The sequence below is a fragment of the Excalfactoria chinensis genome, chromosome 14 (genome assembly GCF_039878825.1).
Source record: "Excalfactoria chinensis isolate bCotChi1 chromosome 14, bCotChi1.hap2, whole genome shotgun sequence".
NCBI lineage: Eukaryota > Metazoa > Chordata > Aves > Galliformes > Phasianidae > Excalfactoria > Excalfactoria chinensis.
The window spans coordinates 2,615,675-2,630,099 of record NC_092838.1 but is presented as its reverse complement, the minus strand read 5'-3'; the positions used below and the strand labels follow the sequence as shown (position 1 = coordinate 2,630,099).

The following is a 14,425-nucleotide window of genomic DNA, read 5'->3' as shown; positions in this document are numbered from 1 at the left end:
TCCCTATTTCAAAGAGAAGAAAGGAGCCATAACCAGAGGCATAGAGATACAAATTAATGCGGTCATAGCCTGAATGTTTTCTAGATGCAATCATGCCCTTATTATATTTGCAGAGGAGCTTGTGCTGATGGTCACTGTAGAGAGAAGCGCTGAGCACCCCGCTCCATTGCTGGTGATGCTGTCCTGTGTGCTGTAACCCTCACGCATGTGTTCCACTTTGCCACAGGCGTCGCTGTGTTTTCTGTAGACCTCAATGACACACCAGAAGCCTTCTCATGCAGATGTTGAGCTCAGGTTATGTTTTTCTCTTACTTACACATAATGTCACCAACTGGTTGAGAAGAGATGTGTTGCAGTCCCAAGCGATAAAACCTGTCCTGGGCCTTTTCTCTAAAGTGGAGATGAAGCTTTGCTGGATTTGGAGCTTTTTGGTTCTCATTTCCATCCTGCTTGCAACCCTTCCTGGTTTGTGACAGTCTCATTACGTAAAGGTTGTCCCTGAGCTTGAGGCAGAGCAGTAAGAACAGGGAACCCTGGGGAGAAGAGGACCTGGCTGTCAGTGCCACGTGGGTCCCTTCTGCACACCCAAGGAGTTTGGCTCAGCCTGAGAACCCCACTGTGGTTCTTGAAGACCTCACTGCTGAGTAGAGGCGCTTTGCCTCCAAACAGTTGCTCCAGTCAGTTCTCCCAAGGACTTTGCTTGGACCACGTGTGTGATGGTGTGATTGTGACAGCTGACAAACAAACAGCGGGACCTGCTCTCATTGTGTTGCCTTTCTTTGTCTTTCCCTGCAGAAGCCCAGCGCAGGCCTTACTACGCTGACTATTCTCCAGCACGGAAATACATCCACACCCTCTGCACCAGCCACTATCTCGACCTCTTCATCACCTTCATCATTGGAGTCAACGTCATCACCATGTCGATGGAGCACTACAACCAGCCAAAGGTAAGAGCTGTCTGTCGATGTGTGAAACACAGCCCCGTGGGCTCAAAGCTATACTGTTGCTAAGAAAACACCAGTCCAAATATTTTCTCTCCCTCTCCCAGCTCTGACTGACTCTCAGACCGTAAAACAGCCCTGTGTTTTAGTCCAGGGTTTTAGAACATTCTGCTAATGGATATAACAATGAAGCTAATGCATGCAGAGCAACGTTTCTCTTCTTCAATGAGTTTGAAATAAACCAATTCTGAGTATAGCCTTCCTTTTTTTCTGCACGTATCCTCAAGTCCTTTTTTCCAAACTTCTGCTATAAATCACATAGCCCGTACATTTGCTGCATACATTAACCTTCCATTGCACCATTGTTCGTGGAGCTGTAGGCTTCGTGTTTGCTTTTTCAGTGTTGCACGTTCTGCCAGGTAAGCTGCAAATGTCTCCTGGGAACTAAGCCAGGGGGCACCAAGCCACGGAGTAATGTGTGTGTTTTATGCCAGCAGTCTGAATGCTGTTCTGCCTCCATCATTCCTTTACATAACAGTCTCTGTTTCACATGTAAATGTTATTTATCCAGATGAGGTCGTATTTATCCTTGTTTTACATTCACGTATAACAGCGTGGTGTAAACCTGAATGCAGACCATCACAAATGGTCCAAGAATTCAGGCTTAGGCTTGTGAGCTTGATATGAAATAGAGAATAGTACCACGTTCTTTTAACTTAGCTATTCCATTTTAGGAACAGAAGTAGGGAGTGTGGTGTGCACTGAGGGTTTCTGGCATCTGAAAAACTTTCAGCTCCTGTTCCCAAAATGTGAGCATTTAGTGTCAGCAAAGCACAGCCATCACACCGGTGTGAACAGGACAGCTTCCCTGGGGTTTGAAGCTTCCTCTGTCAACACAGCAGAAAAGCCTTTTTTCTCCTTCTCTAACATATTTTATTCCAACTCTGTCTGTTTTTAAGTTCATTGTTGTCATTTTTTACTGTAAGAGACCTGTACTTCATTTAACTAAATTCCCCTTCCCTCCCTCCCTCCTCTCTCCAAATCCCTACTCAACCAAAGAGCTGTTTTACTCTGCAGCTATCTATTTTAAGATCCAAGCAAGATTCTTTTGCTATTGTTGGCCTCTAATTCCAATCAAATCCATTATAAACACTCATCATCTTGAAGTATAAACACTGTGGATTCCTGACTTCCGAGAGCAGCTCTATAGAGAGTGAACATTGCACCAAATATGGATATATTTGCCCAGCTCTAGAGATGTAACATTTTTCAAGAAGGCAAGACTTAATCCATCCCCGATATCATATATTTTTTCTGAGTGCTTTAATCAAAGCCATTGTCCCAAGGATTGCCGTGCAGGAATGAAATCATCCATTAAGGCAGCTCAGAAAAAGTAAACTTTTTTAGTGGGAAAGTGATACAGTTTTCTCTCTGCCCCAGACCCTCAGCAATTTATGTCGTGAAGCTGGGGCTGATGGCTCTTATTGTTCTTAGCACATCTAATATTAGTGCTTATGAAGGTTTGGTCTGCATCAGTGTCTAATGCTGTGTTTTGCTGTGTAATTTAGTGCAATTTTGTACCAGAGTTCTGCAGCCTATTACATCATTAGTCCCTACATCTCTGTGCTTTCCCACCCTTGTGTCTGCCAGTCCCTGTGCACTGCATTTAACTGGTGCCTCTCTTTTCAGTCCCTGGATGAAGCCCTGAAGTACTGTAACTATGTGTTCACCATAGTTTTTGTGTTCGAGGCAGTCCTGAAGTTGGTGGCATTCGGTTTTCGAAGGTTCTTTAAGGACAGGTGAGAGTATTTTAAACTCCTTTGTAATTGGGACAGAGCTGTAGTGACCCAGTTTCAAAGCCGGTTGCTGAATAAATGTAGCATCACTACAGTAGTACCGCATGCTGCGCGCAAGGGAGAGCAAAGGGCTGCCTCTCCATGGGTGCAAACTTTATAGTATAGGAACTACTAATCTACAAATCCTAGGAGCATCCGGGACTGCTTTGCAGAGGGAATTCAGGAAATCCTACAGAATTCTAGACCCCCCCCCTTCTGCCATTATCTGCCTCTCTGTCAGACCTGACCAGCTCAGCCTAGAGGTCAGAAAACCTGTTGGCATTAACATAGTCCTCAGAAGAGTAGTTTTGGCAACGTGCGCTCACTGAGTTCTGCAGGCAAGCCGGTTCTGTTGGTGGACCCACCCAGTCCATTGGTAGGCTGCTGGCTTTGGAGAAGCCCTTGGCAAATGTAAAGATAGTTGTGTTCAGCCCCACTGCCTTCAGATCCTAGCTTCAGAGACCTACAGATCATACTCTGCCATTCAGCCAGAAGCAATTGTGTGTGAGAGCACGTTGTGGTCTGGCAGCTTGCTGGGGAGCAGGGTGAGATCAGACGCTATTCCACAAAACCAGTGTGTCTGTTTCATTTACCCTGCCTGGGCGGCTGGAAACTGCTGTGAGCAGCGTTGCTTAATAGGGAAATTGCATTGGAAAGACACTCAATCTCACGTTTCACTGTATTGCAGTACTGGAGTGGAAGGTCCTCGGCAATTGTTAGGCTATAAATCAGTAAAGATACTCGAGTGTAGTAATGTAATTGAAGGAACAGGTGGCACAACATGGCAGCAGCTGTGCTGCTTCACATCGAAGGTCCACCCAGCCTAATATCTTGTCCCTGCAACTGGCTCCAGCTGGATGCCAAGGGGCAACAGGATCCCCAGCGTTGGCAGTAGCACTTCCCAGAACAGGATCCCAGCCAACAGCAGCTTGTTGCTCAGGACTGTGTGCCAGCTTCAGTGAGTTGGTTTTATACCACATAGAAGATCGTGGGCATAGAACGTTTGACAGCAGAGAGACCTTTGAGATTTGCTTGTGACTGATTTTAAAAGTTAATTCTCTGTTTTTTGGATGTCTGATTATTTTTTTTTTTTTCTTGTCCTTCCTCTCTTTGTCTGTTAGGTGGAATCAGCTGGATTTGGCCATAGTTCTCTTATCAATTGTGGGAATCACACTGGAGGAAATTGAGATGAACGCCGCGCTGCCCATCAATCCCACCATAATACGCATCATGCGGGTGCTGAGAATAGCAAGAGGTACGACCTGCTCCGTAGGTCTTCAGCCATCCCTCCAGACATGTCAGGAAATGGTTTGGCCATTTGTTCTTCTAGTTCTGCTCTTTCAGTTTGGTTTGAAAGCAGTTAGGAGATAAGCAAGCAGAATGTTGCTGCGTGGGGTTTTGTGGGTGTTCCAAGAGGTGTCTCAGATTGGTCTCTGATTCAGACCTGGGCTCGCTGTCCTTCTGCGCCAATACCAGGCAAGATCAGAAACTGGTGGAGAATTGCCAGTGGAGATCAGAAACTGGTGGAGGTTCACAGCTTGAGATGATGCTTTCTCCCCAGCAAAGTGTCCATTGGTCTCCCATTTTCTTGCTGGGGCATGGGGAGTTTTTGTGGCATTGGGTTTGTTTTACTAGCGTCACTAACGTTAGTTGTGGAAGGATGTAGTAGGGATGTTTGGATTTTCAGTGGGCCCTGCTAGGATGCAGTGAGCTTGCCATCTCTGTGATATGAAAGCAAAAGAGATGGGACCCCTCATTTACAAGGTCTGAAGCTAGATTTCCTTGTTGGGTTCTACTTGAGATGCTTCCCAGCTCTGCTTAACGGGATTTGGTTCTCTTTGTAGTGCTGAAACTGCTTAAAATGGCCACTGGAATGCGAGCTCTCCTGGACACAGTGGTACAAGCACTTCCCCAGGTAAGCTCCCAGACTTCATCCATGACCGGTTTGTTCCCCCTCACAGACTGTACTTTGGATGGCTCTGTGCTATGGAGCTTGGTAGGCACTGGAAGCCAACTGGGAAGAATATCAGCTTTTTCCACTGCCACTAGCACCTTGATAAAGGAGTTTTGCAGTGTACAGCCTTGTATACATAGTCTGTTTGATGGGAGAAACAGGATGGTGGAAAAGAGAGAACATAGTGCTGTAGGCAGAGCTCTTCTAAGACACAGAATTCACTGAAAAGTTCAGGAAAGACCAGAACAGACATAGAAAGCTGTTGGTGAAAGCTCTGGATCTAGTTAGCTTCCAGCTCAGCAGGTTTCTTTGCAAGGCAGGAACAGCCACGCTTATTGACATGTATTGACAGAGGAGCTGCAGACTTTGAGAGCCAAGTGGGAGAGGCGTTTCTGAGTGTTAAAAGCCCGGAGTTAGGTCTCAAATCACTGAACTCTCACGTGCTGCAAGAAGAAATGAGATTCTGCCACTCCTAATGGCACTTGACGGGATCATTCAAGTGTTCAGTTCCTGGGACTACTTTTTTAAGGATCAATGTATTTGGGGTGGGGGAAAGAAGGAAGGAAGTTTTGCTGACTTGTACTCCTGCCCAAGAAAAATCTGAAGTGCATCAGAAGAAATCCAAGAAGTTTAGGGCTCCTTTGTATTTAAAGTCTTATCCTGTTTGTGTTCTGCTGCTTTGTGGGTTTGATGTTCAAATTCCTGATCTTCCTGCCTTTAGAGTTCAGCTGCCTACACGTTCCTATTACATATAGGAATATATAGCAGGCAGCACTGGAGGTGGGGAAGAGGACTCTGGATTCTTGCGAGTTCATTCACTCCTGAACAAGGTGCTGTAAAGATGCTCTGAGATCAGAAAGGAAACATTGCTGTGCTTTGTTCAGAAATGAGTGTCATTATGGGGTCTTGGGACCTCAGGGATCAAGCAGGGAATCAGTTGGACTAAGTGTGTGCAATTACCCAAATATACCTCTTTGAGATGGTTGCTATGTGCATGATTTAAAGGATCTAGGAAACAAGGGGAATTTCTTTTTCTTGGAAAGGCCCATCTACTTTTCATCACAATCATGAAGATGTTTCTGTTGTGAGACATTTGCCATTTGGAATTCAGATCTCCTTTTCAGTGAAGGAAAAAGCTCCATCTTGGCTGGGATCGAGGCATGGAATTTACCAGTTTGACCCCCGTTTTGGCGTTTCAAGAAAGCTTTTGATTCGTGTCTATTATTTTCCTTCTGAAAGTATTGTGATTGCAGAGCGTATTTTCTCTCCTTCATTCTTTTCTTTCCCCCAAACAATAGGGTGGCTGCAGGCCAGGCTTTTTGTTTCCTCCGGGTGTTGGTGCAACTAACATTCAAACCAAAGGCCTCTTTTACAGGGAGATCCCCAGGGATATTCCAAGCAGATCTGGTGCTGATAAAAATGCCACTTTGCCCCTCAGTGAAATTCATAAGATGGGCAGGGAAGTTTGGAGAGAGCTCTTCCACAGTGGTCGCTTTTCATAAAGCTCCAGTTTTCATTTTACAGGCAGGGCAAGAGCTCCTGCTCCAATTGTTGTAGCAGCCTGAAACCACAGCTGGAAGATCCTCATTGAATGTACATAAGTGGCAAGAAAAATTCATGCCATGTTTACTCATTCAGGGGAAAATTCTTCATCTGGTGTTTTTAGAATGCCCATAAATGGGCTTACAAACATAAGATATTATCGTTACAGCACTCATTTATTTTTCTTCTTCTTTTGGTTGATTTTCATCAGCTTCTTATTTGATTTTATTCAGCAGCAGAAAGAGCCTGAGTAACTCCTAGAGAACCAACTGTCCCCAGGCCTGGGGGACAAGGCCATTTTGATCCAAGTTTATGGATGCCATAAAACAGGCTGAGTCTCTTCTCTTGGAATACAGAGTGACCTCGAGCTTCTGTTTTCAGTGCAGGACTTCCTGCCCTGATGCATCCTCCTGTTCTAGCAAACTGTTGCTTACTCCTGTACAGAGCCCCTCTCTTTCACCAGGAGTCTGAAAGGAAATGAGATGGAATAGAGGAGAGCAAAAAGAACAAAAAGCAGCGGCGAGAGATACAGAAAGAGCAGTCAGGGAAAGGTCTCAAAATGGCACTGACTTTATCTACCATCTCCATTCTCTCTTGGCCCCAGAAAGTGATTGGGGTCGTTTGAATGAGCCATCATGGCCCTGCTGTAGGCCATCTCTGGATGTTACATGTCTTCAAGATCTGTTTCAAGTTTTTTACTCTTCTTTATGAGCTCCAGCCCCATTAAGGTGGTGTAATGAATTACACCACTCAAGCTTGAGCTGGCTATTCACTTGCTTATACGTCTGGTGGCTGCATTGGTTTTGTATGCAATGTCTGCACTGTAGGACTCCTGTTCATTGGTAATCCTTTAATCTCTTCCACATCCCCTGCCCCATGATGTACAATTCACCCTTGCTGTGGCAGGGTCAGCCCTTGACTCTCAGACTCATAGCTTTGATTTTGGCTGACTTAAGGTGCTCATTGTGTAAGTGGTCCCCATACCAAGCAGCCCAGCTCAGTCTGCACAGCATTTCAAGTATTGGTTGCCAGTAACCTGCAGCCAGCGCTGAGCTGCCACTGCTGCTCCTGACAGCACAGAGTGGAATCCAGTCCAGTTGCCAGCCTGGCTCTGCAGCGCCAACAAGAGGAAAATGTGGATTTTTCCTATCAAATCTTGTTTGCAGGAATAGCAGCAGACACAAAGGGAGCAAAGGGTGTTAGTTTATCCACGAGCTTTTTGAGGTCACATTTTTTACTTCAAGCAAGTAACGCAGGGTTTTTAACTCTAAAGCAAATGAGACCATCATGGAATTACAAGGTGCAGCCAAACAGCTACAAGGACTTCTTTTCCAAGGTGGTCTGCAGAGCTGTTTTCTCTTTCCTTATGCTCATCTGCACCACTCTAATTCTGCTGCAGTGACTGATGTGCACCCCTGTGATGAGAAGTGAGATCCAGCCCATCTATTTAAACTCTCTGAGTTCTTTTTCCTCCCTCTTTTTTTTTCACTTGCTCTGTGGACAGCACATTAATTAAATGCAGGTCTGTCCAGGGTTACCTCCTTCTTGTCTTCAAAGCTTGGAACTCCCCCCACATACAGTCTGTGCCAAGAAAAAGAGTGAAGAACTCCTCGTCCTATCCGTCCCCTGAAGGACAGCCTGTAGTTTGTTCCTGCCCAGGAGTTCAGCTCTTCTTGATGCTTCAGTTTCTGTGCTTATCTGTAGCTCTTGAACATGTTTTTTGGCATTGTCTAATGGCAGTTATGGGACGTACACAACAGCCTGCTTTTGCCAGGTGCTGGAATCACAATGACTGCGAAGCAAGAATAGAAATGTCTTATCAGCAGGCGTTTCAGTTGAGTCTGGCTCTGGAAGATGGGTAGGTAGGGGTGTGTTATGCTACACACACTGGAAAGCCTTGCAAAGCTGCCCGAGTGATGTCCATAGAGAAAAGAAGCAGAAATCACTAAACAAGGAAAGCAGTGCTCTGCTGGCTGATAGCACTGGTCACTGTGGGGCTCAGTGGATACACAGTGAGGGGAGCTCATTCCATTCAGCTATTGGCCCCGTGTTTGCACCACTGAGATGATCACAGCCTCGAGCTTGTCTGGTTGGCCCTTTTCCACTACTCCTGGAATTCACACAGATGGCCTCTCTTTTCCAGGCAAATATGCCCATTTTCTCTTGGGTTTAATGCACAAATTAGCCTGTGTTTTCTTGCTTCTAAGCTTGTTGCTCTGGTTGAAGAGTGCTGGAAGGAAGATGAGGACTCATGTCCTTGGAAAGGATTGGCAGAGGTTTCATTTTATGAGAAATAGCTTTTGACAGGCGGCCCCTGCGTGCATTGCCTGCATGGCCAACTGAAATGCCAAGGTGTGGGCCAGTGATGCAGAAATAATTGATGTCAGAGCAGGAAGAGGCATGAGAAGAACCCCAGCGTGTCTCAACCAGCCACTGCAGGAGTGGGACACCACTAGACAAATATTTCATCAATGCCTCACCCGGAGCAGGGAGAGCAGAGACCAGTGGGTGCTTGAGGGCTTTGGGCAGGATCACACAGCTGGCAGTGCAGCAGAGGAGTGATGGTTCCCAAGTGCCTGGAATCGGTGCATTAACAGCAAACGCAGTGACTTGCCTGCAGCACTTGGCATCTCAGCATCCCCAGGGGCTACAAGGTGTGAAAGCCGCTGTCCTTGTACAGTATTCAGATTAGGACCAGAGGTGCAGCAATCCACAGGGGGAACTGACCTTAGTGGTAGCAGTGTGATCTAATGCAGAGGGAAAATGAGAAATGGGAGAATTCAGACCTCATCTGTTATATCCCACTGACAGCAAGACTGGCCTGTGTCCAGAGGAGCGTGTGTCACACCTCCTGTTGCCCAACATTAGTTTGTATCACTTGAGAGGCACAGCACTTGCATATCAAGCTAACACAGCTTGGTGTAGTTTCTCTGCAGCCCTGTGCTCGCAGATAATGGCTTTTTACTGGCATAGGTCAGAGGTTGGGTTCTGATGGGACATACATTGATTCCACAGTGTCACTTAGGGAGAGGCAGAAAGCTAATGGCAGAGGTGTCTGCAAGAGCTAAAGCAGAGACAGCAAAGACCAAGTGGTTTTGCTGAAGCACCTGAAAAAGACATCATCCATTTTGCTCAGTTGCTTTCTCTTAAGCATCAGGTGCTCAAAGGCTGGTGAGCAGCTGGTACCCTGTCCAAGTCAGGAGCTGTGAGCTCAGGATGTCAATATGCTGGGTGGGATGGAGTTTAGCATTACAGGTGAGGCCATCAGCCGTCCTAAGGTCTTTCATTTACTGCTTTCTCTCCTATCTATCTATCTATCTATCTATCTATCCTATTGTGGTCGCATTTCCACATCACTGACAGATTTCAATCCCTTTCCAAGAGATCAGGTGCATCAGACAAGCTTTGAAACTGCCCCTGTGGCTGCTCTCAGCCCAGGGCAGATGCAACCTCAAACACTTCTCAGCCTTATCGTGATGTCCCGAGCCTATGCAGCAACTTTGCGAGTGCTCCCTGGACTACTTATGAGACACGTTGGTTCAGTAATAACCTTAAATACAGAATCTTTTACAAATGCACACTGGGCACATTGTTTATGAGCAAATGTCAGCTCAGTTCAAAATGACCAGTTATGGGTATTTCTGCCTGCAAGGCTGCCGTGCTTTGTGTGTTGGCAGCTGGATAATAGTGCTGACTGATAACCTGGTAATAGCCTGAATTCTTTGGAATTTCATCGATGTCAGAAGTGTGCAGGCTGATTTCTAAAGCATTAAAACAGCAGTAAAATGTTCAGTTTATAGGCTGCCTTGAAAAGAAAGACAACCCAGGCTCCTCTTCTGCAGTGCTACAGCATCAGCCTTTCACTTACATTCAACCTAGAAAACTTGTTTATCACTTTCGTTTGTTATTATTTGCTCATTTGCCTCCCTGGCAGGACGCATGGGCCTCTTTTCCCATGTTTCCTGACGTGCAGTCATTTTGCAGACTGCCTCCCCATGTCTTACAAACTGCCAGTGGACCTGCAGAATTGAGCTAGAAGGCGTTATTCCAGAAGGCAAAGAAATTCATGCAGTGAAATAATCCAGAGCAGCCATCCACATCGCTGCATTATCTCTATTATTCCCTGGAGTGTGGTAACAGTGTTAGTGCTATTGCAAAGCTCTACATGTAGGAGCCTGTTGAGGCTTTATTGCAATTACAGTCTCCACTGGATGATTGGACTGTTCCTGTTTCTTTAATAGAAACAAGCAGACAAAACCAAACAAGAAATACCTACTGATAGCCGTGTTAATTTGGGTTATCATTGTTTTCCTGATCACTTTTCTGATGGCATGAAGCAGCGTGGTCAGAATATCCAGCAGCACCTCAGGGAAGAAAACACTCTGAGACCAAAGAGTTAACTGGAAGATACCTTGGAGATGGTAAATCCTTTGGGTACCTGAATCACCACCCAGCTGTTACTTAGAGATAAAATGAGGCTCATGACACACATCTAATGGGGCAGCAATCTCTCTGCCTCCATCATAAGCTGATAGACACAGGCATTTAAAAGTGGCAGGGAAAGTAAACGTGGCCAGAGTTAGTGGCAGGTAAAAGGCAGGCAGTTAGCTTGTCAGGTCATGCTGCTCTTCATGTTCTCTGCCTGAATCACCAATAATCTGCACTCTGAGGTGATTTAGAGGCTTAGACTCTGGGGTGGATAAATGTAATGCCGTTATTATCAATAACCTCAGTGTTCACTTCAGCATCGTTGCGCTTCTGTTACCTTCTGCTTTTGCCTCTTTGCAAATGCCTGCTGATACCTGATAGCAGCGCACCACGCAGCGTTCAGACTGCAAGATGCTGCATCCGAGTGTTGGTGAATAAAATAAGGCTTTTCTTCTGAGACGCTGAAAGCTCAAAGTCTGGTAGTTGTTGCTGTAAATGTCTCTGGCCAGGATGGGGGAATTTACATCCTACTGGAACACGTGTTCCTTTCCCAAATGGCCTTCAGAGTATCAGAGCTGTTGAAAACCAGGCGAGTCCTCCTGCGGCTCAGAACATGTCATGAAACCTTCAGTCTTCATGCTCAGAATTGCAGACCTGGCAAGCAGAAAGGAAAGGCCCTTAAAACTCAAAGCAGAGCATACGGTCACTTAAACTACCAGCATCCCTTAAGCTACCCCTGTCTGAAGTGCAGTGCTAAGTGCCACTGGGGCTGCGGCTGTGGGTTGGCCGGGTTATAGCTGAGTGCAGCATCCCAGGTAAGTGGAAGTGGGATAGAGAGGTGCCGGCCCAGGGGCTGCTTTGCACATAGGAGCTCCATCCCCCACCCGGGATCCTTCTCTGTGTCTGTCATAGCAGAATCATGGAAGGGCAGCAGGATGCTGGAAGCCAGGAGATGAATCGCCACTGGCCACCGGTGTCCCTTTGTTGCTTGTATTTAAAATGTGATGGAGCAATTGAATTTGTGACCTCAACTTGCCTGACCCTTCTTCTGCTTTCTCCTTGTGTAGGTAGGGAACCTTGGCCTACTTTTTATGCTCCTGTTTTTTATCTATGCTGCCCTGGGAGTGGAATTGTTTGGCAAGCTAGGTGAGTAATGTGCCTGCCACAATTTATTTCATCCGGTTGATATTTATTTGATACCTAGCTGCTTCCTTTCTTCCCCTTATTCTTGGGTCTTCACAGCTCTCGGTCTGAAGATTAAAGCTTTCTCTTGATCTCAGGGTCACAGGTGACACACGAGGATGTAATACAGACCCTGTCCAATGCACACACACAGTAGAGGTTTGTCCCACACCGCCCTTGGCTGTAGAGGAGCTATTTACTGTTTAAATAGAATTGTCTAGCGTGGACGTGTTCGCAAAGATGGAAGTTTGCTACTTCAGACAGCACACGAGTCTGCCGAGCTGGATGGCAGTCAGATTCGTGTTGGAGTGGTGCCACCATAAACACGTCCCTCCTCGCAGCTTCCACTGCACTCCATTAGTTTCATGCACTTGGCTGACATTGCTCTTCCAGCTGCCCGAGTTTGTCCATCCATTGTTCCTCTCAGCATCACCTTCCTCTCTCTGCATAAATCACGAAGCATCCACTGGTTCCTGCAGGTCCAGCATCATTTCTTCCTCCAGCTCGAGGTGCACATGTCCACCACTCCAAAGTCAGGCAGAGGGAAGAGTATAAACATGGCTGAGCTGGGCAAGTAGGGCAAGGCAGCAAGTGCCTGTAAACATGCAGTGCAAAGCAGACGTGTTTGCCCTCCCAATGCTTATATCCCAGTTAGCATCAGAAGGGCCCATCCTCCGCGGTGATTTTATGGCTGTCGTTAATCCCCTTTATGAGTCCAGCCCTGTGCTCAGGTTACAGATGCCTGAAAGCAGAATATTTCTTTCAACCCAAGACAAATTATTTTTCAGTCTCCACAGGTTCTTGTGTGTCCACCCAAATGAAATACTGTGTGCTTTATATTGCTCGTCTGGATGTATGGATATGTATTTATTCAGCCACAAAGGGGAAAAAAAGTCTTATTTGCAGAGGCACCTTCTGCTGTACCAAATCCTTTCCATGTTTCCAGGCATAGCTTTGCCAGTGCCAGCCCCCAGGTGGCCCAGCACATGGCAGGGACGAGGCAAGACCTAAAATGCCTAATGGCAAAACTCCCATGCAAGAACCATTGCTGCCTTTCATCAGGAGAACATAACGAGCTCATGTTTTATGGAATGAGGGATGTTTTGTGTGTTCCATTTGCATTCATTAGTATATTGTCTCTCAGGAAAAAGAAGAAAAAAAGAAAAGTAAACCGAGTTGATTTTATTGCATAGAAATAAAGGTTAGCATAGGTAGGCCCTGGAAAAAATAGAGGTGGGAAATGTAATCAAGAGAATAACAGACAAAGCACACTGTGGGGGCTGTGTGTGTTGAGACACCCCGAAAGGGGCACAGGGGCAGCTCCAAATGAGCGCTGGCAAACAGCCCTTCACTGATGTGCTCCCACCTCATCCTCCTGCAGACTGCAGCGAAGAGAATCCTTGTGAAGGGCTGAGCCGACACGCGACGTTCACCAACTTTGGGATGGCCTTCCTCACCCTCTTCAGGGTGTCCACGGGGGACAACTGGAACGGTATCATGAAGGTGTGTGCAACCTCTCTTCCTTCTTCTCTCTGTAGATGCTGGTAAATGTAGGCAGCTCTTGTCTGAAAACAGAAGCAAAAGAACAAAAGATCCTCCTCTTTGTAGATGAAGTCTGTATTTTCTTCCATTCGTTTGGGTTGCACCCACAAGCTTTTGTGCCTGGGATGTGTCACTATAGATGCGGCCCTCTGAAGGGTTGTAAATTACCTTTGATACTCTTTGAAATTCAACTGTTCTCTCTGTAATTTGGAGTCCCAGAGTTTTATGAATCCCTCCCCTCTTCCCTCTGTTGCAGGACACTCTCCGGGAATGCACCCGGGAAGACAAACACTGCCTCAGTTACCTGCCTGTTATCTCTCCTGTCTACTTCGTCACCTTCGTCCTCATCGCACAGTTCGTTCTGGTCAACGTGGTGGTGGCCGTGTTGATGAAGCACTTGGAGGAGAGCAACAAAGAGGCCAAGGAGGATGCTGAGATGGATGCTGAGATTGAGCTGGAGATGTCCCGAGGAGCGAGCACCTCAGCCACCAGTGGAAGCAGGGGAGGTGCAGTGGCCCTGGAGAGCAGAGCACCCTGCAGAAGCCAGGAGGCCATGAAGTCAGAGCAACAGGCAAAGCACCAAGTCCTGGTAATGCTTCACTCGGGATGTCTGCTCTTCCTGTGCTCAGGGTAGGGAGGGGATGGTTCCTGCCAGTCCCTGCTGTCGGCTATTGGCAGTTCAGTCCCAATGACACAGAGCCCAGGCAGCATGGGAGGAAGGCAGCTTGCCTTATGGCAGAGGTGGAGTCTGCACTCCACACTCTGAGTCATCTCAGGAGGGCTCCTTGAGGTGGAAGGCAACCTGTGACATTCTCCAGGGCTAACATCGTCCTGGATGTTCTTCTGGGGAAGAGCTGAAAGTCAAAGGTGCTACCTGCCCTGATTTGTCCAGCTCTGTGGAAAAACGAGGCAATCAGAATAAAGGAGGGGCTGTGAGATGATCGTCTCATCCCATGTCAGCAGCATATGATTAAGAGTGAAAACAGAATTGCTTTGTCACT

General features: G+C 46.7%; 1 protein-coding gene across 3 annotated transcripts in view; it reads left to right on the top strand.

Moving 5' to 3' along the window:
* Positions 1–14,425, top strand: part of CACNA1H (calcium voltage-gated channel subunit alpha1 H) — a 191,115-nt gene that overhangs the window by 168,736 nt on the left and 7,954 nt on the right. For all 3 annotated transcript variants that reach the window (XM_072348953.1, XM_072348954.1, XM_072348951.1), the window contains exons 26-32: positions 796–947; positions 2,631–2,740; positions 3,898–4,031; positions 4,621–4,691; positions 11,768–11,846; positions 13,264–13,385; positions 13,681–14,013. In XM_072348953.1, the coding sequence (XP_072205054.1) occupies positions 796–947; positions 2,631–2,740; positions 3,898–4,031; positions 4,621–4,691; positions 11,768–11,846; positions 13,264–13,385; positions 13,681–14,013 (1,001 nt within the window). The remainder of the gene's footprint in view (positions 1–795; positions 948–2,630; positions 2,741–3,897; positions 4,032–4,620; positions 4,692–11,767; positions 11,847–13,263; positions 13,386–13,680; positions 14,014–14,425) is intronic.